Source organism: Neolamprologus brichardi, chromosome 5 (assembly GCF_056152115.1).
Source record: "Neolamprologus brichardi isolate AB-2024 chromosome 5, ASM5615211v1, whole genome shotgun sequence".
NCBI lineage: Eukaryota > Metazoa > Chordata > Actinopteri > Cichliformes > Cichlidae > Neolamprologus > Neolamprologus brichardi.
Genome location: NC_142108.1, coordinates 12,383,282 through 12,405,205, shown reverse-complemented (window position 1 = coordinate 12,405,205; position 21,924 = coordinate 12,383,282). Strand labels below are relative to the sequence as shown.

At 40.8% G+C, this 21,924-nt stretch overlaps 2 protein-coding genes across 4 annotated transcripts in view; one reads left to right on the top strand and one right to left on the bottom strand.

Annotated features, from left to right (window-relative positions):
- The window catches only part of srgap2 (SLIT-ROBO Rho GTPase activating protein 2), a 56,725-nt gene extending 44,918 nt beyond the window's left edge, over positions 1–11,807 (bottom strand). The window contains exons 1-2 of one of the 3 annotated variants that reach the window (XM_006784397.3): positions 11,539–11,800; positions 11,268–11,434 (exon numbers count right to left, since the gene is read on the bottom strand). In XM_006784397.3, the coding sequence (XP_006784460.1) occupies positions 11,268–11,334 (67 nt within the window). In that variant the 5' untranslated portion in view covers positions 11,335–11,434; positions 11,539–11,800. Of the gene's footprint in view, positions 1–11,267 lie in introns of all 3 variants that reach the window. The other 2 variants (XM_006784396.3, XM_006784398.3) reach the window with 2 other exon arrangements.
- A 686-nt stretch (positions 11,808–12,493) lies between these two features.
- On the top strand, positions 12,494–17,196 carry fam72a (family with sequence similarity 72 member A). The gene is made up of 4 exons (XM_006784402.3): positions 12,494–13,087; positions 13,338–13,415; positions 13,986–14,110; positions 14,215–17,196. Exons 1-4 carry the CDS (start codon positions 12,936–12,938, stop codon positions 14,307–14,309), a joined length of 450 nt encoding a protein of 149 aa, XP_006784465.1. The 5' UTR covers positions 12,494–12,935; the 3' UTR covers positions 14,310–17,196.
- The last annotated feature ends 4,728 nt before the right edge of the window (positions 17,197–21,924 follow it).

The following is a 21,924-nucleotide window of genomic DNA, read 5'->3' as shown; positions in this document are numbered from 1 at the left end:
TATCAGACCTTAGGTATGGTATATGTGCTTCTGCCTCTAGCCTCTGACAGCTGTAGGACAACGTGTACTCAAGGTAAACCACATTTTAGGGTGGATCATCCACTCCAGGCCTGGCACCAGCACCGACACGTCTTACTAACACAAATATATAAATGCATTCTGCAAGATAAGCAAACAGAGGTGTTAATACAACCACACCCCCAGAAGTGTACCTGAAATAAGGCTGGAGAGTGATTAAACAATGCACATCCTAGAAGGTGTGTTTGAACCACGCTGGACCACATTCAAAAACTTGACTGGTCAAAGGTTTACATTTGTTTGCCCAGGATACACGGGTCCTGAACTCTTCCACTTTGCAGTAACACCACTTACAGTTGGAGGGAGGAAATTTCATGAAGTGACTTGTTGCAATAGTGGCATCCTATTACAGAACAACGCTCCAATTCAACGAACTCTTTGCAACAGCCCATTCTTTCACAATTGTGTGTAAAGTCAGACAGCATGTCTGGGCGTTTTTATACACCTGTGTCAATGGGACTGAAAACACCTGAATTTAAAGATTAAGACTCCAGTATTTTTTGCCCATACAGTGTTTCGCTATAGAAACATCCCACATGTTAACCAAACCCGAAGGGCACCAGAGCTACATTCCCAGATTGGTCGGATGACTGTGGGAGAGATCGAGCCCCGCTGTGTCATGCAGAAAAAGCAAATGAGCCTTTAACCTTTGTGGTTGTTTCCTACTCACATGCAGCCATGTTTTCTTGCCGGCAAAGCAGAGCCCTCTGTAATGAGTTACCACGCACTGATGCAATAAAAGTTTAAGGCAGAGTTTAATTGACACATCTATTTCCTGCTCCTAAAAAACCAGCTAACCTCAATGTAACCTCTAGATAAAGTCGAAATGTGAGCCATTCAGCCAAAACACTGTTTAAGTAAAGCGAGTGTTTGCCTGTAGAGGTGGTGCATATGGTCTGAGTGTGAGGTAAGGGGCCTAAATTTGAGGGCTGGCTTTTTGTGTTCTAAGGATCAGAGAGCAGGGGATGCTCCCTCTTCAGAGCAGCAACCTACCCCCTAAACATTTTTTTTATCATGATGCCAGCAAAAAAGCATGTATTGACTGTGGGAAAGAAAACGACAGTATTCCCACACAACAGTAGATTTAAACCAAAGCTAGGAATCAGCACTTTAAACAAGCCTACAAGAGGGGACTAATCTCCATCGGAGGAGCTCTGACGCTGGGAAAAACTAAAATAGAACAGGTTCACATAGCAGGGGGAAGAACTCTGTGTTCTCACACTCGGTTATACCGAAGAAAAGAGAGAGGAAGAGGCTGTGTGTGTATGTTTGTGTGGGCATCAGCGTGTCCGTGTGTGGAGTTTCAGAGAGAAAAGGTGATGAATGGCTTCATTAAAACAGCATTAGGAGAGGTGTGAACCCGAATGGCGAGTGCCAAAGTGCCGCGATTGCTCTGTTCCAACACACAGACACTTGTCACAATACTGAAATTCTCTCCTTGGTACCTGTAAAACTCATCCACCTCCTATTACTACTACTACCGATTTACAGTGTTTGATCTTAATGCAGGTTTAAAACACAACCTCAGGCTTTAATAATTTCCCCGCTTAAAAAAAACTGATGGGAAGAGGGAGCCAGAGGGAGATGAGGAAACAGCAGTAACACTGTGCAGAAAGAGAGCAATGAAAAGAGGGACTAAAGGCAGCAGAAGAGAGAAAACACAAAGCACAAGGATGCAAAGCAAGAGAAAAAAAACCCTGAAAGGACTGAGGTCTGAAGGTTCAAAATGGAACCAGGGTGTGTGTATGTGTATAGGAGTAACCTGATTAACCAGACCCTACAGGCTAGGCAAATCTACATTATTCTTTCACATTTTCCCTCAGCTCCTCACAAACCTAGAAAAATGGGGGCAATTCAGTAACCCTAGCAACCAACTCTGCCTACGTGCTGAAAAAAGCTGCTGATGGAGGGGGAAGGAGAGGCAAGAGATATGGAGATGGGGAGTGAAAAGGCTAATAAGTGTGCATACTAGACACACACGCTTATTGAGGTAAGCAGATGGATCTTACAGTCTAGTGGGGTTTCTTCACTTTTTTTCTTCACAATCCTTTGCTATTCAGCCCTCCTCATGCAGATCCCTCCTCCTCTTCTTTCACCTAATCCTCCTTCTTCCCAGCCCTGCTCCTTTTTTCCCCCCTCCACGGTTAGAACCCTTGCTTTTTTCTTCTCCTGCTCTCTGGTCAGTATGAGAGCTGTTCAAACACAACCTGTTTCCTCTAGCATCCCTTGGGAGTGTTATCCAACCTACTGTTGTGTTTTCTCTCCTTTCTTTCTGCCTCCCTCCTATTTATTTACAGCTGGATGTCCCCCCACACACACACACATCGATTGTTTTATAGAGGATATGAGCGGGCTTTGTCTTTTGCGTGCTCAGCTTTATATAGATCCCTCTGTTCTTAAAGATGTTCACACACACACATCCTCTCTCTCTTTCTCTCGCTCTCTCAGCTGGTTGTGAGTCAGTGTCCGGTAGTGAGGCTCATGCACGCACAGTCCGTGTGCTGTAATCATAAAGTGATGATTATAGGGTTAAGCTGCCATAGGAGGTGTGTTGAAAATGTGTGTGCATCACATTCCATCACTGCTGACAAACATCATGAGAAAGAGCAAAAGAGCAAGGAGAGCAAAGGGGGGGGGGGCTAAACATTTGCTTTTGGGACTGGTAGTTTTCACAGTGGTCTTGTGAAACTGGAAGTACAATTGAAGTACAATTTGGAAAAAAGGTGTGTGTGTGTTGGGGGGGCTGTTATTGACTGCTCTGCTGGTGCCATGTGTGGCAGATAAAGAAAGTGAACCTGCAAAGAGGCACCCAAACAGAGGTCAATACCTCAAAGGTGCTTGGGTAACATGCACATTCACACTGGCTGATGTGATTCTACAAACATCTGTGATCAAGAACTTGGTTTGACTCGATTTTGTTCTTTTATGCAAAAATGAAGAATTACTTGGATTAACTTGGGCTCTGGGGAACACGTCTGGCCTTTTTCCTCTAGATTTTGATTATTTAGAGACTGTAACAGGGCGGCCCTTAGCGGCTGGAAACACAGTGAGATGGACCAAGGCAAGTATAGTGGAACAAAAGTATTTATTTGCTATACAGCTCTCCTTACAATGATTAACTCGTCGAGCTTCTTCACAGCACAAAATCCACACTCTAATGACAACTGGCATCCTTAAATATGTTTAAGGCTGTCACAGACTAAACCATTATTCCACTCTCAGGTAAATTCTTAAATCCCAACCTTCCACCACAGTATACAATATATCAATTAGAATGAATAAATACATTTCACATTTTCATATTAATAAATAGTTCACACTTTAATGTTACACCAAACCCAATATTATAAAAACCCAGAAACCCAAGCACAACAAGATTCACCACACTCTCTTTACCAATGGTCTCTCCCGAAACCTTTAAATGGTGTCTGGACCCCAGGGGAAACATTTGCCCAAACACCTTGAAGAAGACACAGGCAAGAAAGGTGAGTAATCATTATCTTACAAACACTTATTTGCACCACTTTTATCCCTAGATTTCACACACACATTTGCATTAGTTTTCCTTACTGGTAAACCTTAATCACAATCTCAATCACCATTCTTTTCTCCTGACAGACAACCACCACATTCCTTGATGAGGAGCAACAGGATCTGAAATAAGGCTACCAACTGATTTTAAAATTCCCAATAAATAGTCAATAAATATTTAAACTTCTTGTGTGCAAATCCTTGCTTAAAGTGCAATGCTAAATAAAGTGCTTGATAAGGTGCTTTTAATAAAGTGAAAGGTGTGCGCTAAAGTGCTATACAGATAATATAATATAAATAAATATAGTAAGGGAGTCCTCTTCCTTACAGAGACAAAGGCCAGGGTATACCCTGCCTTTTGCCCTATGACAGGTGGCAAAGGTTTCAGCCTCTACATGACCTTGAATTGGTTGAGTGAACGAAAATGGATGGATGGGTGGATGGAGAGCAAATTAAAAAAAAAACTTTAGCAAACTGATAAATACTGAAATGAGCCTTTTGCTTCAGAGCGTGTGATATAAGCAAACATTCTGACCCACAGTAATCATTGTTTGAATTTCAAGATGTTGCATCCTGGTTGAAAAATAATTACAAAATGAAATGTTGTTCTGGCTCCTGTTTACTAAATCTCCTTCATCAAGGTCCTTCCTGGGCATTCTCGTTAGGAAAAGCTTGCTTATCTGAGGCTTGTTTTTTATTTTGCTTTTATAAAATTAAACAAAAAAGACAAATGATAAGATGTATAACTTTTATTGCTTTAGAAAGTGGAATTGTACCTGTAGCTTTATCATTGCTATCATACCTCAGGGGTTAGATTGTTTACAGAGGAATGATTATTCGATGTTGCACCGTTTCAGGTCTGTACAAATAAGCTCATCACGAAATAGTTGTTTAATTATGTCTTTTTGTGACTGTGTTTTGTTTTGTTTTTTAAAGAAATGTTAGGAACTTAATCCAGCTTAGGTACCACTACCAGCAGCACATCTGTAGAAAAGAGGAAGCAGATATTTGCGGAAATATTTTATTGCAACTGATATATGCCAGCTGTTTTATTCCAAGGTAACCATCTACTCCATATCTCTGGTTAAAAAAAGACAGATTTATGTCATTACTGGTTTGTAATGAAGTATGATTCAACACCGATTGCATATCTAGTAATTTCAGTATCAGCCACAATCAAGCGCTTCCATCTGGTTATTTTATCTACAGAAAGTTTATCTGTTGAGTTTCTTGGAAATATATGATACAGCAATAAAAAAACAAAGCAGATCAATATTACAAAAAAGATTTGAAACGTATTGCCTGCACATGCACAAACATAGGCAAGTAGTAACTTCTCCAACACAACACTGTTCAGCTTCATCAGCTTACAAAACCCAACTGTCTGGGTGGAATGCTACAGTTGAAATTATGCAAAAACAAAATCTACAGCAGGTAACAACAAAGTCTGCAAGGTTTCATCTGTGTGTGTGTGTGTGTGTGTGTTCGTTCTGCATGAACAAATAGCTTCCACATGTTTCAAAATCTCACAAACGAGGCAACATATTGACCAGACAAACAAATTAAGTTCAGGTGCACCCAAACACACACATGCACATGCACACACACACAAGCAGCTCTTCAAAAAAAAAAAAAAAGCAGAGGCACCTGAAAAGAGGGAGGGAAGATTTCAGCCAATCACAGCATGCCTCAGCACTGTTGGCCTTGTATAGGGGTATCAGCCAAACTGTCGGGAGTAGCCAACCAGGGCAAACACAACATCTGTTGCCCAATCCTTGCATCTGGAACTGGCAGTAGTGAACAGCAGTCATCTAGATGACTAGATGACCTCTGTCCTTACCCACTTGGCCCCTCTAACAGCTATTTTATTTCTTGTGTTTATCATTCACTTTAAAGCACCGTACATGTCATCATCTCTCTGTCACAGACATTAATGAGCTGTCACATCTTAGATCTGCTACTGCACCAGGTAAGAAACAGACATTCCTCTTTTATCTCTCAGCACTCGGCTGCGTCGTCGGTGAGACATCTCGGTCCACATCGCAACAAAACACTCACTCGCTGTGTTTACATTTGTGTGTGTCTGCACTGAAGGAGGCCAGATCAGCACTTACAGAGTCCGTCAATTTAATGCTGTGTGTTTTCTCTCATGTGCCGCAGGAGCCTCGCAGTAAATTGTCATACTGAATAGTGAAGAATGGGGAAGCAGACAAGCAAACGGGAACAGAAAATCAATGCGATTTTTCAGCCACGTTATGTCTGCCGCTGACATGGCACAAGACGACTGCTACTGCGCACTGTCCCACACACACACAGAACTGAAAGGACAGTGGGACACCTGGTTTGGAACACATTGTTCTATTGTGACTTTGCAAAGAGAACTGAGGATGTGTGTGTATATATATATATATATATATATATATATATATATATATATATATATATATATAAAACTTGTTTTTAAAAATCTTTCTCTCCATTCTTTTATATGATGAAAGGCAAATACGGTAACTGCAGGGAAAACGACCCTCACGCATGAATCACGGTCACAGCATGTCTGTGTGCATGAAAGACATTTGTTTCCTTTGCCCAAACACAAAGCCATGGATCCAAACAGGAAGCTTCACACACTCCTGTATGATCCCTGTGTGTCCTGGCCTCCGAAACCTAAGTTGCACACAAACATCCTTCCTGAGTGATTATTTTAAGCTCTGTCAGCATTTTTAGTCAGCTTACAATACAACATTCAAATCCAAGGCCCCCCTCCTCTGCCCCATTATACCAACACACACTGATAAATAAACACACACACAAACACTGACACAGGATACGCCAAATATTGGCAGAGACTTGTGTGACTGACTCACGGTTGATAATTGCACCACTAAGTCAATGCAGTCAAGCTCTAGTTAGCAAGACGTTGTTAAAAAGATCACACACATGAAGCTTTTCCTCGTCCTCACAACCACACACCCACAAACAGGGCCTGTGCTGCAAACAAGTTCAACACAACCAGGATATCTTTTCATCATCTGACTTAACTAAACTTAACCACAGTCACGCCAAGTGGTCAAATGACACTGGTTATAAGGTCAATGAGTAAACCCAGGTTTTCAGAATCTAGGAATGAGGAGTCAAAAGAAGAGAAAACTATAATCCTAAACAAATATGAGGAAAACAGCACCAAAAACCACAGACTGAGTTAATAGATTATTGCTATCACTTTCCTGTCATTAAGCAACAGGTTATAATTTTGTTTACTGTTAAACTGATATGACACCTAGACATGTTCTTGTAACACATAATAACCATTTCAGACTCAGTTTATCAACTGAAATAACAGACATGAGGGAAAAAAAACATTATTTAAAACCATAAATAGGCTTTAACTATCTTTTATAAAGTCCAGTAGCCTAAAAAACTTGGAACTCTCCATTTTCCACTTGCCATGCCACAAAATAAATGTGGCATATAGAACAATTAAATGTTTGAAATGTTGGCTTCCCAGCAAGTTCATACCATTTAAGAATCTAGACCTGATGTTCCTGCAGTACAGCCAAAAGGTGGAGACATTCGCTAAAAGGCCTACAGTGTCTTACTATGGTTTGCAAGACCTTCAACTAAACTTGACTGGTCAGTAAGCAGTAGTTAAGAGCTTAACCCTGATTCCTGGTTCATAGTACAAACCATTTGATATGAAAGCCATCGCAAAAGTGGGTCAGTGTTTCAAGTGTCGTTTCACTTTTCCTTCTGCCCCTTAACGTCGATAAAGACAAAACAGAGATCGCCACACTGTCCCTGCACCTTCTCTTCAAATAAACATCACTCAACAACAATGGAGTCGCAAAGAGAAATACAGGCCAAGCACAGAACCTCACATAAAACAAAGACAGAGAGCCACAGTCACGCAGACAAAACCTCTTGCTGTGACACCACCTTTCCTATTGTGTGCTAGTGAAAGCAGCCATTTATCCTAAATCATATGTTTCTCTGGCAACCGTAAACACGCAGTTTATATGTACACGTAGACAGACACACATCACACTTGCAGAGATGACTGAGCTTATTAAAGTAAGTAAAGTAAGGATACTGTTTCTTTAAATGGGTCTCTCAGTATTTACTCTAAAACTCAAAAACAGTTATTCAGTTCGACGTCAAATTGAATGGCCACTCGTACCCTTTTTGTATTTTTTTTTCCAGCAAACCACAAAAACACCACGGCCAATCAAAATTGATCAGTGGCAACAAAGGCAGATAGTTATTAACATTCCCAGATGTGTAAAACACCGACAGCTGCTTAAGGGCTGAGCCAAAATGCATTTGAAAAATGAAACATCTGTTAAAAGACTCGGCACACCTTAATTTTCCACTGAAATATTTCTTGCTCCTGATATTAAAGGCTGCCACTGGAATATAGGAAGTTGCTCTGTAGTGTTTGGTTGACACACATTTACAGGCTTTCACCCTAACCCTCGTTTACCTGCCTGCAAACACGTGTGGATTTTTTAAATTACAATAGAAAGATCTACTTAAAGTGCTTTTTTTATTTGGTTCCCAAAAAACTCAATACTCTGAAGTCATAACCTCTCTATCCCTCTGCAAATATGTCGTATTTTCTCTTCCTCTTTCTCCATTCCTGATTCTCTTTCTGTCTGTCTTTTACTTCTCAGCACATCTGTCTATGTGTGTGTGTCTATGTGTGTGTGTGCCTCTCTTCAGGCACTTATATACACACACACACACCCTCTTCCAAACCAAGTAGGAAAATTCCTTTCATCAGCCAGAATCCAATATTAGAATATCAGGACTCTGTCTGTGTGAAATAACAAAGACAAAGAGATGACAGCATTCGAGCGCCGGTGTGCATTTAAAACCTTATTCAGGTACCCTGTCAACAGATGAGGTGACCACGTCCACTGACATCGCCGTGCCTGTGGTATCGAGTCACAACATCATTTTTTGGTAATCAAAAGAATACAGAGCATTACAAATCATAATGTCAAATACAAGTATTTTCCATCTGTAAAAGTCAAACAGTCACCAGTTACTGCGTGTATTTTAAGCTTTAAAACACTGAGCCATATAAAGGGGACAAATAATCTCAAAATCTCACCAGAGCTTTTGATGATTTTTCATCTTTTTCTGCCTAATACTGCCTAATGTTGCATGGAATACTATACTACATAACACGTGGATACCGTCTCTATTTCCACCAAGTAACAACTGTGCTAGAACACAGTATGATGGCACAGATGATCAGTGTATGTATGTATGACAATACTGCAGAAGTGTGACCAGTCTGTAGACACAATAAACCACAGGCCACGAACACAAATTTATAGTAGCTAATAAGCCAGAATAATCAACAGAAATCCATTCACCGTGTGCTTGACAAACACTGTCAAGCACACTCATCAGTGAGAGCGTGAGCATTCATGCCTCTCCCTCTCTTGCTGCAGAGCTTCATGAATGTCATCTGGGGAGGATTTAAATTCATTTTCCCCATGATGCTGCAGTGCATGGCTGCGACATGTAAAGTCTATCCCTTCTGCCTGATAATAGCAGAGTCATGCAGGTACGCATGAGCCCTTCTTGGCCAGCAGGACTGAAATTTGTAGAGCGGATCTAGCAAAGATTTGGGAAACAAGACAGACACGCGTTAGCAAACACAGAGAGAAAAAGAGTGAGAGCTGCCTGATGCATTCTACAAGAGAGTCTTTAGCAGCAGCGCACAGGGTAATGACAGGCTGTAGTGAAGGCATGCTGTTGGGAATGTCACAGAAGAGACAGCATCTCGATGCATCTCTACACACACACACCTCAAATAGATATGAGGATGCACAGGTTTACCCTATAATCAGTTCATTCTAGATAGGATGGGGAGCAGTGAGGTAAGTGACAGGAGGAATCAATGCGGAGGGTCGATGGGCAAACATTAAGTCCACAGTCTGACAAAGCCAGCAGACAGTGCCCACAAAACAGCACAGACAGAAAGTCTTTACACGTGCCGCTGGGCATAAACAGCAGTCTATAAGGACACAGAGACAACGGCGCTAATGCCACTGTGGTGCCAGGTAAAGTTTTCAAATGAAGCAAAGAAGGAAGAAATGGTTAACTGTGAGCCAGGTTACCCTGAATTACTCTGGTGTTTTGTTCAGATGCCAGAAATACCTGTTTTAGTGCATCGCCAAATCAAACCTCTGCCAGGATTTGTTGCAGATTTAGTGTCAGAAAAATAAAATAAAGAATATTGAAAGGAAAGGTTTGAGAGGTCTAAAATAAACCTCAATTCAACTGCTCAAATAAACAACAGCTTATGGATGACTAGCTTCAATGACCTGAGGTTCCATAAACTTGTTAAATCTATGCCAACGGGGACATCAAAGGTGTGTTTTGTCTGCTTTCCGTTGCTCCACACCTCACTGAGACACTCGACGAGCGCTCTTCCTTGTGTTTGCCACTCATATGTGCATTGACACCAGTAATTCCTGTTTAACAACCCTGTGATCTTCGATAACGCTTCAAAAGTATTTTGTTCCTTACTGACTATCAAGCTTTGTCAAAGAAGGCCATGGGGAATTTCTTCTGCAGAAGAGGAGTGCTGAGAGGTGCCAGTAGAGAGGCGAGGGAGTGAAGTGGGCTGGTGTCTTCTTTCGAAATGGAAATAAGAATCAAGCAGTCGTGGTGCTGGTGGTGTTGGAGGATAAGCCAAGCAGTGGCCCATCTTATCTAGTCATCTGGCACTGCAGTAACAGTGCAAACATGCTGTAACACCCACTCCCCTTCCCTTCCTGGTACCTCTGAGCCTGTTCCTTCCCTCTCCAGCCTCAAGTACATACCACACAACCCCTCACCCCCCAAGATCGGATAAGCACACACTGTCACTCTGAGTGACAGTGTGTGCTGCCTGATGACAGAAAAAAAATCAACAAACACAACAATCAGCTAGCGACTAGTTAACAACTCAAACGATCCTTCCTAACAGCTACAATCTGCTCTCCCAGCCCTCTCGTGTCCTTGATCACCGGCAGAAGCTGCACCGATGAACTGCGATCGATGAACAAGCCAGGGCACAAATCGATCATTTAATTGCAGTCTGCGTTTAACGCGTGAGTGAGCGGTGCCGGTGCACAGCAGCAGCACAGACACGCAGGAGACACAGAAGGGGAAAGAAAACGCCCTGCCTTGTGCAGTGTCGAAACCTCAGCCCTGTGGGTCCTCTACGCAAACATACACACATCACCTTAACGTATGCTTTGATAGGAGGCCGCGGTGAGACCACATCTGGACGACACCTCTGATTTGTGAGCGTTTCCTTTCGCCTTTTGTTGGCCATCGGCGCGTTGCCTTAAAGGAGAGCGATCACACGCTTGGGGGCACGCTGATCATCATGTACCATTTATGATTGCCATTATTTATACACACAAAAAGTGATCCGCCACGTCTGCACAATGACAACCTTCTCGAATGGTTGGTGAAATGCAAAGGCAAGTCTGTCCTTTACGCCTGATAGGAGAGGTGAGGGTAACAGAAAAAATGGGATGCATTACGCCAAGTCAGATCAAACACAGCACGCAGTAAAGTAAGCACGGATTTAACGCTAAATCTCTCCGGGTTGTGCTGCATGAAAACATCTGAGGGGCTTTGAAAAGTTTTACCTTTAACTTGAGTCTCATATTCGGCCACGATCTCCTTGTCCTTTCGGAATTTCGCTGGAGACGTCATGGCTGAGTTTGGAGATCAACCACTTGTCCTCGCAGTAAAGTCAAATTTCTCTTAATAATTCAACAAATCAGCCGTAGATGGAAGGATTGTCAATCTGGAGCTGGTTTTTCAAAAAAGGAAAAAAGAAACAAAACAGCCAAAATGAGATATTTACAGCTCTTCAGTGTTCCCGTGGATAAGTATTGTCTCCCTGCCTCTGCTCACTCAGGGCGCATTGTGAGTTTGGCGCTGCTGCTGCTGCTGTGTGCTCCTTCCCGACGCCGCGCCTCACCGCCTCCTCAAGAGTAATGGTGCCAACAGCTTCATGAGAAAGGAGAGTCATTCCCTTTACAAAAAAAACCCGATTAACTTCTTACTCAGCACTTTGGAAAGTTTTTTCTTTTGTTACTTGCCCCGAGCGAATCTCGATCTCACTGCTGCCCGTGTGCTTGTCTAAAGTGCTGCCCTCTCTTCCACTACCCACCTCCTGAAGTGAGAAAGAAGAAACCAAGTGGAGAGATGGAGGGGCTGGCTGCTGGTCAGCCCCCAGTGCGCAGGACAGGCATGGATGCACACATTCACGTTTGAGTAGATACAACTAAATCTGCTACAGCAAGCCTTTAGCTTGCATGCTGCAGGACCGACGGGTATTTATTTGCCTAGTTGAGCTTAGTTTAAATGTGTTGGGAGAGGAACACCTCACTATTTAGGAGAAGGCCACTGAAAATGTGGCTGAAGAGAGCCTCGTGCTTTATTTAGCTATGAACATTAGCGTAAATAGATATAAATTCTAACCCTTAAACTGTAACACGCTAGTTGTGAATACATACATACATTCATTCATAAATTCAGCCTTTATAAGAACAGAATACCTGTATACATATATTAAAATGCATTCCATCTTCAGCCTATTACTACGTTAACTTTCTTTTTCTTTTACACTGACTAAACTACGACCCCGCCTCATACCTACCACTCCACCACGATTGGTCAAACGGTCACACGTGAACGACATTCAAGTCCACCAATCAGCTTTTTTCAGAATTTTGAATCAGGGTTCGTCAACTTGAATTTTTACCCAATCGCATTCAGAATCCGTAATGAATTTGACCAATAGCGTTGGTTACTATAAAGTTTACATCCAATAAAAATAGCGTATGGGGTCTTTTAAAGATAGTTTAAGGAAGTCCCGTTAAATACCAGGAAGTTGTAAACAAAGCTGACAGCTATTTAGTTAGCTGTTAAGTACATGAATGGATGCCCAGTAAGCTGTGAAAACAGGCTAGTTGTTCATCGATATCGTGGATTAATTAACAATACAGCTTGTTTTATACATATAGAGCGGGTTTCGCGAGAATATATATATATATATCCCTCCGTATGTTCGTTTCACAAGCTAACGTTAGCTGCCTTCCGTTTTATCGTTAGGGAAAGGCTAACGTTTGCACAAGGATATTGGAGCTAGCGTTGACGCTTGCAAAGTTAATTTACATCTTTATTAAACCGAAGTGAACGGTTAGTGAGAATTCTCAGTGTCTGGTTCTTTTTCTCTTTCTGCGTTTGCTGTCCGGAGGCAGAAAGAACGTGAAAAAAGGGCGAAGTCCGCATTTAGCAAAACAACAATGTCTACTTCAAACGCTAATTTTAAAAACAAGTGTGTGACCCAGGTGAACTGCATATTTTGTGACAGCCTGCTCTGCACGAGAGGCATGAAGGCAGTGCTACTTGCAGACACCGAGGTCGAGCTGTTTTCCACTGACATACCTCCCAATAGGTAAGAGCTAATTTTCTTAGTAGTGCTGCTAGTTTTTGTTTATGTCGGTTTCCAAGGCAAGTGGCAAAACTGTGGCAAAGTGATGTCTGTCTGCTTAACTGATGGGAGGAGATACACAATGCTCTGGCCAAGCTGCCGTTATAATTAATAGGGTTTGTTGTATCACAATATAAAATGAGTGTGTGTGTTGTTGTGGTTTTTGTCCTTTAATGGGTGTGTTTGTGTCTCCTTGCACGAACCCTCCCCGCAGAACTGTTGACTTTGTGGCCAGCTGCTACTCCACTGAAAGCTGTAAATGCAAACTGAGAGACATCGCATGTCTCAAATGGTATATATATTATTCCTTTTCGTCTTTGCAGTGTTTACTTTGGAAACATAATCTGTTGATATTCATAAAAAGGACACCAAACAGGTAGTTGCATATGTACACATATCTGTACAAATTGTCGGGCCTGTCAACTGTAAGTTTATATGCTGATTATTTTATTTTTGAGCCTGTTGCTATACTAAACATTAGGTAGTGCTTGAAAAGCGACATTACAATTTATACACTTTAGCACAATATCACTTGTATACACTTTAGCACAAGTGATCAAATGATACCGGAAAATACTTGTTTTTACTTAAAAATGTCAGTTAAATAAATATTAAAGCCATTGCCAGTTATGTCTGCACATATTAATTTTAAATCATATTTACACCACAACACAGTACAGTAAACAGTGAACCTTTATAGAGTTTCATTTGTGTTCATGGGCTTTTGTTATTGTACACAGGGCAAACACAAACATGTGTTAGATAATGGAAACTCACTAGTAGTGTTGGCACTTTTCAGAAGTGCCCCCAGCAAATAGCTGACTCACGTTTCTTCTTTATCCTCGCTCCCTCCCTCTTTTAGTGGAAATGTTGTGGGCTATCACGTTGTAGCCCCCTGCAAACCCTGCCTGCTCTCCTGTAACAACGGCCACTTCTGGATGTTCAATAGCGATGCTGTTTCTACTCTCAACAGACTGGATTCAACGGGTCAGTATAAACTCACCTTTGATAAAACTGAAATGCTATGCAATTGCATAGTCCATGAGATGTGTACATAAGACTTCATAAGTCCCCTTCACATGTGTCTGCAGGCCTTAATCTGCTCCTTTGGGGAGATCTTCCCGAGCTAGATGACAGCGAGAATGAAGAATCAGAAAGCCCATCAGAGGAGGAGTGTATTAGGTAGAGTGGGATATGGACAATGTGAGAGACCTGGAGTGCCAGCTTTTGAGAGGTGGAGATTTAAAAAAAGAAAAAAAGTGTATAATCCATGCTGGGATGAGACAAAAGAAGAGGAACCAAAAGGGTAAATGAACACCCAGTTACATGGGACCAGCAATCCTGCTGTACTACTCTGTGTGGGCTGAAAGATTAAACCATTGTTCACTTATGACCCTACCTGGAAAAAAAAAGTGGTGTCACAGCAGGTGTTTTCCCACTATAAGCTGGCAGAGAACACCTGCCTTGACATTAGTGATTTGGTGTGTGGCTGTAAATACTGGAAGGTTTAAACCCAAAGAGAGCGGTACAGAGGAAGCTTTTGGTGCTCGTAATTGAGTGTTTTAATTACCCTTTAACCTGTGACCATGCCTTTCCTGATCACTTTTCACTGTTAAAAGCACAGACACACACATTCACACATTCTTTTCAGTCTTTCTCTCATTTTTGTAAATTTGTGTGCTATTATTTTAACAAAAAAAAAACCAAAAAAAAAAAAACATGCAGCTGAATTAAATTGAAAATAACAGACAGCTAGACTCCATAATCTAGTGTGTTCTGCTTTTCAGAGCTCATTGTTTTGATCAGCCTTATGAAAAGTTGGGTGTGGTGTGATTAATTAATGGTACATACCAGTGAATGCTGTGCTTTTTCACACCATTAACATCATCAGATTTTTCTGGGTAGGAGTTCTGGAATTTACCTATATCCTTTTTTTAATAGCACTTATCTTTATGTTGAATGTGCTGTAATAAGTAAAACTTCTATTAACGGTAATCTTTTAATCTCTGGAGGCCTTTTCAGATATGGGACATTAAAATGTTAAAGTGACAACATTCTGTTCTTCAGACATGGGTGACTTTTACATTCATGTTCCTCACGGTTTTATTAAGATATACTAAGGGGACTGACAAAGAGACAAACGTGTGTTTGTAATATTTTGAGTGATATGTCGAATTATTGGCAGCAGCTATTGATGCGTAAAGAAAAAAGAGCTTTCTTATGAATTAAGAATGGCAAAAAAGCATCATACAAGAATATTTCTGTCTTATTGGGATCAACTCGTGAGATACTCAACTCGCACAGATGCAGCAGAGGCATGTATTCAGATTTACGCCATGTCGAATGTGACACAAATTTTTTCTACCCGGAAAAATTACTGTCACGACTTTTGCTAAAAAGTTATCGGGGTGCTCATTCAGGCACAAAGCTAACATGCTCAGATGCTGTCAAATTAATGAAAAGGCGCTAACTGAAACTTTGAGTTCTTTTTGAATCCCTCATATTGAAGAAATAGCACAATTACAGAGTGATGTATCTATTTGTGTTCCTTGGTCGTAAAGGGCATATTTAATTTAGGTTACCTTACAATCTGCTCTTCTGTCATTGATGGATTTTGAGATGTTGAAATAGTGTTTGCTACACTTGTGATAGCAGCATTTAAGTGTTTAACACCCAGCTGAGTCTGACTGTAGCAGTGTTCCTTACTAACTTACTAACCTATGAATGGGTTGTGCGTTCACACAAGCCTGTGGAGCAGCTGAGTGGAGTATTCACCCAGAGCTCAAACAATAAATAGCTCAATATAAAAAAAACCTTACATTTGTGACAATTAAAAAAAGGATGCCGATCATGAAGCAAGATCGTGAAAACATGAGCTCAAATGGGTGCGAGCGTCCTAGCTCTGTTTCTGTTGCACAACTGTTCACTTTTTATGTAGCAGCATACCTGTAGCAACTGAGGAGATGGAAAAAGTGAACTCCAAAGATTCACGGGACATATCAGTGTTTAACTTACAGGTTGCCTCCTAGTCTAGAAAGAATATTAATTCATGTGACGCCTGATTTATAGAAAAGCCTTTGACTTTTTTTTGTGAGCTGTTTGAAATGATGCTTAAACCAGTGCTACAAAGCTCCCAAAATTGAATATTTTAGCCTTACTGAAATGAACCTCTGTTAAACTGTAACCTCTGGGCTGTTGCTGTATATTAACCTGTCATCACTGAGTGACCAGGCCATTTACTCAGCAAGCTACAAAATCCTCCATTCACAACAGACTCAACTCAAAGCCTCTTTTTCGCAGTGCCATCCTTGAGCTCTTGTTATTGTTTCACTGCTGTGCCCTGCTAATACTATGATCCTGTCTTAAAGTAACAATGTTTCTGTGGATGATTGACAACTTCCTGTGTTGCCGGTGAACATTATTTTAAAAAAGGAAAAAATTAGCAAATGTTGAATGTCCCACTTCTTATGTGAAGGAAGAGGAGAAGAAAGGAAGCAGCTTTTTTTTTAAAATGTTTAACTGGGCTCTGTTTGTCTATGCTATAGCCTTTAGTTGTGGAAATACACCCATAAACGAGGAAACTTTTTCTGTATTTTCCACATCTATCACCTTTTAAAAATTATAACTGACAGTCTGTCACACTTTCACACCAAATACTGTCTGTGTGGATACCATACAGTGCATCAGCTAGGTATTTATTATATCCACAAACCAAATATCTATCACCACATACTTACTTTGGGGTTTTTTTTTTTTACAAAATTTGTTTACAACTGCTTGTTTTGTTTTGTGCTGTAGTACTTATGTTTCTGTTTCTGTATTTAATATTTAATTGTGTAGTGCTTTGTTTTGTACATTTAAAGACTGAATGTGTGCAGTTTTACCTCAAGAAGGTATTACTCGTGAGCTTCCTCTGGCTAGGACAATTGTCAAATGATAATCAGAAGAACTATTTAAATGGCTGTGTCTGGATGTGAATAACTTTGATTAACATGCCCTGCTGAAAATGTATATTTTGGAATTGCACTGAAACTGCATTAGTAGTTTGAAGAAAATGATTTGTTGTTTTGTATGCTTGTTAAATTAATAAAGTTTTTTTTTTTCTCAAAGTTTCTCAGTTGCCCCAAACTTTTTTTGTTGTCAGTTTTTTTTGGGGGGTATATAACAAGCAGACACTTTATTAGAGACACTGCTCAACTGCAAATGCAAGCATCTGTTTAGCCAAGACACACAGCAACTCAATGCACCATGTTCAAACTGAGCATCAGTGAAGAAAGGTGATATAAGTGACTTTGTATATGGAGTGACTGTTGTTGGCACGGGGATCTTGTCTGAATATTAGACAACAGTAACTCAAATAATCTGTTGTTACAACCGAGGTATGCAGAAGAGGATATAGCTACAGCAGCAGAACACCACATCAGGTGCCACTTCCATCAGCTAAGAACAGGAAACGAGCTACAAATCACACGCGCTCACTAGTCTAGGACAATAGAAGACTGGCGAAACATTCTCTGGTCTAATGAGTCTTGATTTCTGCTGCAAAATTCCGATGGTAGAGTCACTGTGGGGGATATGTTTTTGGAGTTTTTTGGACTACTTGGCACCAACTGAGCATTATTGCTGATGATGTCTTTTCTTTTTGTACAAATCGTCTGATTGCTTCTTTCTGTAGAATAACATGCAGCGTCACAAAGCTCATATCATCTCAGACTAGATTCTTAATATGACAATGCGTTCATTTTGCACAAACAGCCTCCAGAGTGTCCAGATTTCAATCCAACTGAGCACCTTTGGGATGTGGTGGAAAGGGAGAGTCACATAATGGATGTGCAGCTGACAAATCAGCAACAACTGTGCTATTTACCCCATCTTTTACTTATTTATTTGCTTTGTCAAATTAAGCAGATGACTCCACTGCCTTTATCATTTCACATTTTAATCTTATTGAGCCAGGAATCCATCCCATGTCTCTGAACACCCCAGTTAGGATCCAGAAAAAGCGTTCTGCTCTGTTTTATATTCCGTAAATCCTCCGCATCCCTGGAGTATCATTTAATTATAGGGAAGACTTGCAAGTTCTTCACATATTTTTAATTTGCTGACAACAGACCCCAACGCTATCCCGGCTGCTTCAGCCAGAATTTTTAATCCCGCTTCTTATCTCATAAATTTATCATATAAAAGGTATTTCATGGCCTGTTCACTTGAGCTCTATTACAGAATGTTTTGAAAAACTCACAAATCATTTAGTACGAGCCCGTCTAAAACACTGGTGCACATTAAAACCAGAGAAAAAGACTTTTGCAATAGTGGGAAAAAAGCGTAATATAATTAATTTTATAAAGTGGAATATTGTACTTGTTCTTCTATGTTCATCATCATAATCATCAAAACACTATCCCCCAAGTCTCTCCAATCCACACAGCTGATATGATTATCAAGATTATGATAATGAATTTGTCTAATGAATATTTAACTATGGGCACAAATCACAAAGTTCATCACCATGTGTGCATAACAGAGCGCTTCCCCATCTATAAAGTGAATGACAGAAAAAAAGCGAAGAGCAAGATAAGATGGTGTCATTCCAAATTATTATTAAATATTAAATTATTAAATGAGGATATCTTCAAGACAGCAGGAGGGTTAATATGCTACAGACTGTTTACTTTGGAGACATGCTGTGGATATGGATGCAACCTGACACGACACCTTGAATACTGCATAAAAATGAAAAAAGAAATATCACCTGTAACTAAATTTGATCATTTTGTAACAAAAAGCAATTAAAAACTAATTATTGTAATTAATAATTTGCTTTGTTGATTTAGTCTTAATTCTTAGAATACATTTGATGGTGTCAGCACGCTTGTACCGATGGCATATTTCCCCCCCAAAAACCTGTATAATCACGAGGAAAGCAAATTGTGTTTTGACTGTGAATTATTTTATTTAACAAGCACAAAACGAAATCTGAATGTTGTGTTTTATGTTATACCACAGTGCAAAGGTGTGAAATTCATAACTAACATGACACCAAAGAATAGTTTTTTCCACCTATTATTTACCTGTGAAGTCTGTGAAATCTCCTCCACAGACAGGTCAAGGAGAAAGCCTTTGTTTGGAAAGTTTACAGTGTAAGGAGAGCTCTTTTCAGTGATGGGGATACTACGCCAGAAGATGGAGAAGCATGCCAGTAGACATCTTAACTACAAAGAGAAAGAGTATTTGCCTTGGAAGAATACGAGTAAGAGAGCATATCTGGGATAAGTAAAAATCCTTTCGTCTGCAGTTTTTAGTAGTACAGGGTGTGCAACTGTAAACTTCCACAAGAACACACAGGGACTCACTTCTTTTCTGGAACGGTCTGCCTAAAGTTTTGGAATTTGTTTTTGCATGCCTTTATATGAAGCATTCTTTGTTGCTGTTGGGACAAGTACTGGGCAACTCAGGTAGTGAAAAAAAGAGAGAGAAAAAAGATATAAATATCTGATTCTTGTGCCTTGCCCTGTTTTCACATGTTTTTGTTGCAACTGCGTACATTACAGCCCATGCCCACACAGCGTCTGCCCTTTCTTTGAGTTTATCTTGCATCGCTTCGCAGAATGTTTCAAGCTGTCGATTCTTATCTGCAATTTAAACAACTCCACCATAGATGTCACCACAGGTCCAAATGTTAGGTTGCATCTAAATTTGACTCCATCTGCTAAACCATTGTTGTACTTTTGAAGTACAAAGTAGTCAAAAGGAGACCAGTTTTCCAGGAGAGCTTCCAGGTATCTGTAAGACTCTGAATGAATGTGTAGCAGGGCAAATGAATAGTGCATAGTCTCATTTCTTAGAAAATAGTGGATAAATTAAATCCAATATTCTGTCTTTGCCTAAGTGTCAGCTGAGCTGGTTAATCAGGCAGAACCAGGTTTACAGGAAAACGGGCTAGTGCAAGTCTAACAGTGTTGGTTTGGTTTACTGCTGTTGACACTGTGTTGATCTTGATTTATTGTGATTTTTCATGAATGTGCAAAAAAATCTTCCTAATATCAATTTAGGAAAGTTAAAGATCAATATTGAAAACACTTCTGGAAACACCAGATAGCCCTAATTCTAAAATTTTCATCCCACATGAATAACTTTCAGATGATAAAACAAACACATTCATACCAACTCACTTTCTTTAATGAGAGTTTTGTGGTGGCAAAAAACTGACATATGCAACCCCGTGGTATCCAACTATGGGTTTGCTACTTATAACGTGTGTTCGCTGCCATGTTTTCAAGGCTGAATATGTCTGTTTGTGCACAATGATCACTTGCATGCTTGTAAGCCACAGTTCGGAAAAAGTTTGGAAGTGAAGCCATAATTAATCTTCATAATTAGTCCCGTTCTTCCTGCTATGACTTGTGAAAAAATTTCTTCCATTCAAATATTTAGTGCCTCTGGTGAACAAAGAGAGTATGTTGCTCAATCAAATCCACAAAGCAATCATAATTACTGCAGTTCAAAAATCTGTTTTTTTTCTTTTGATGGTAAATCAGGATTGTTTTTTAGATAGCTCCAGAACTTAATTTAGTAAACCTACTATAGGTATATGTCTGTGAAGGTTCTCAGTCATCCAGGTCATCGTAGTCAAAGGAGCTTGCAAAGAAAAGCGTCTGGACTTCTTTAAGTTGCTTGAAGACGTTTCACCTCTCATCCGAGAAGCTTCTTCAGTTCTAAGGTCAAATGGTGGAGAGTCCCAGATATAAACCTAGTGGGAGCATCCCCCCCCATGGAGGGACAAAAGGACCCCCTGATGATCCTCTAATCGCCTGAGCCAAGGTGTGAAACTGGGTGTGGGTCCCAATCAGCCAGAGTTTCGGGTGAGGTCATTGTGAAACCTGGCCCCACCTTATCATGCGAATTCCTGAGGTCAGAAGGCCCAGGATGTGAGTGGGCGTTAAGGCGTCTGGGAAGGGATCTCAAAACTGCGCTGTGCACATTGAAGAGAATGGCAACCTCAACATCGAAGTTTACCGGAAGCCCACAGACACGCCCCAGTACCTCCTCTTTGACTCCCATCACCCTCTGGAACACAAACTTGGAGTAATTAGGACCCTACACCACCGGGCAGAACATGTTCTCTCTAAGTCTGAAGGAAAAAAGAAGGAACACACACATGTAAAGGAAGCACTCAAAACGTGCGGCTATCCTAAATGGGCTTTCTTAAAGTCAGCAAAGAGGCACAGAAAAGAAGATCAGACACCAGCGAGGGAGGATAAGAAGGACAGACGCAACAACATTGTCATCCCCTATGTAGCCGGTGTATCAGAAAAACTCAGGAGGGTTTTCTCCAAGCATGACATCCCGGTGTACTTCAGACCCAGCAACACACTAAGACAAAAACTGGTTCACCCGAAAGACAAAACGCCAAAACACAGACTTAACAATGTGGTGTATGCTGTACAGTGCAGCGAGGAATGCCCAGACCTCTACATTGGAGAGACCAAACAGCCACTTCACAAGCGCATGGCACAACACAGAAGAGCCACCTCCACAGGACAAGATTCAGCAGTCCATCTGCATCTTAAGGTTAAAGGACACTCTTTCGAGGATGCCAGTGTTCACATTTTGGACAGAGAGGACAGATGGTTTGAAAGAGGAGTGAAAGAAGCCATCTATGTCCACTGTGAACGACCATCTTTGAACAGAGGCGGTGGTTTACAACACCAACTTTCTGCCATCTATAATCCAGTTTTGAGATCCCTTCCCAGACGCCTTAACGCCCACTCACACCCTGGGCCTTCTGACCTCAGGAATTC

Excerpts from the sequence above, each read along its gene's own strand:
- fam72a (XM_006784402.3), top strand. The coding sequence starts at position 12,936 with ATGTCTACTTCAAACGCTAATTTTAAAAACAAGTGTGTGACCCAGGTG. Across the intron at positions 13,088-13,337 it reads ACTGACATACCTCCCAATAG|AACTGTTGACTTTGTGGCCA; the intron begins GTAAGAGCTAAT and ends CCCTCCCCGCAG. Across the intron at positions 14,111-14,214 it reads CAACAGACTGGATTCAACGG|GCCTTAATCTGCTCCTTTGG; the intron begins GTCAGTATAAAC and ends ATGTGTCTGCAG.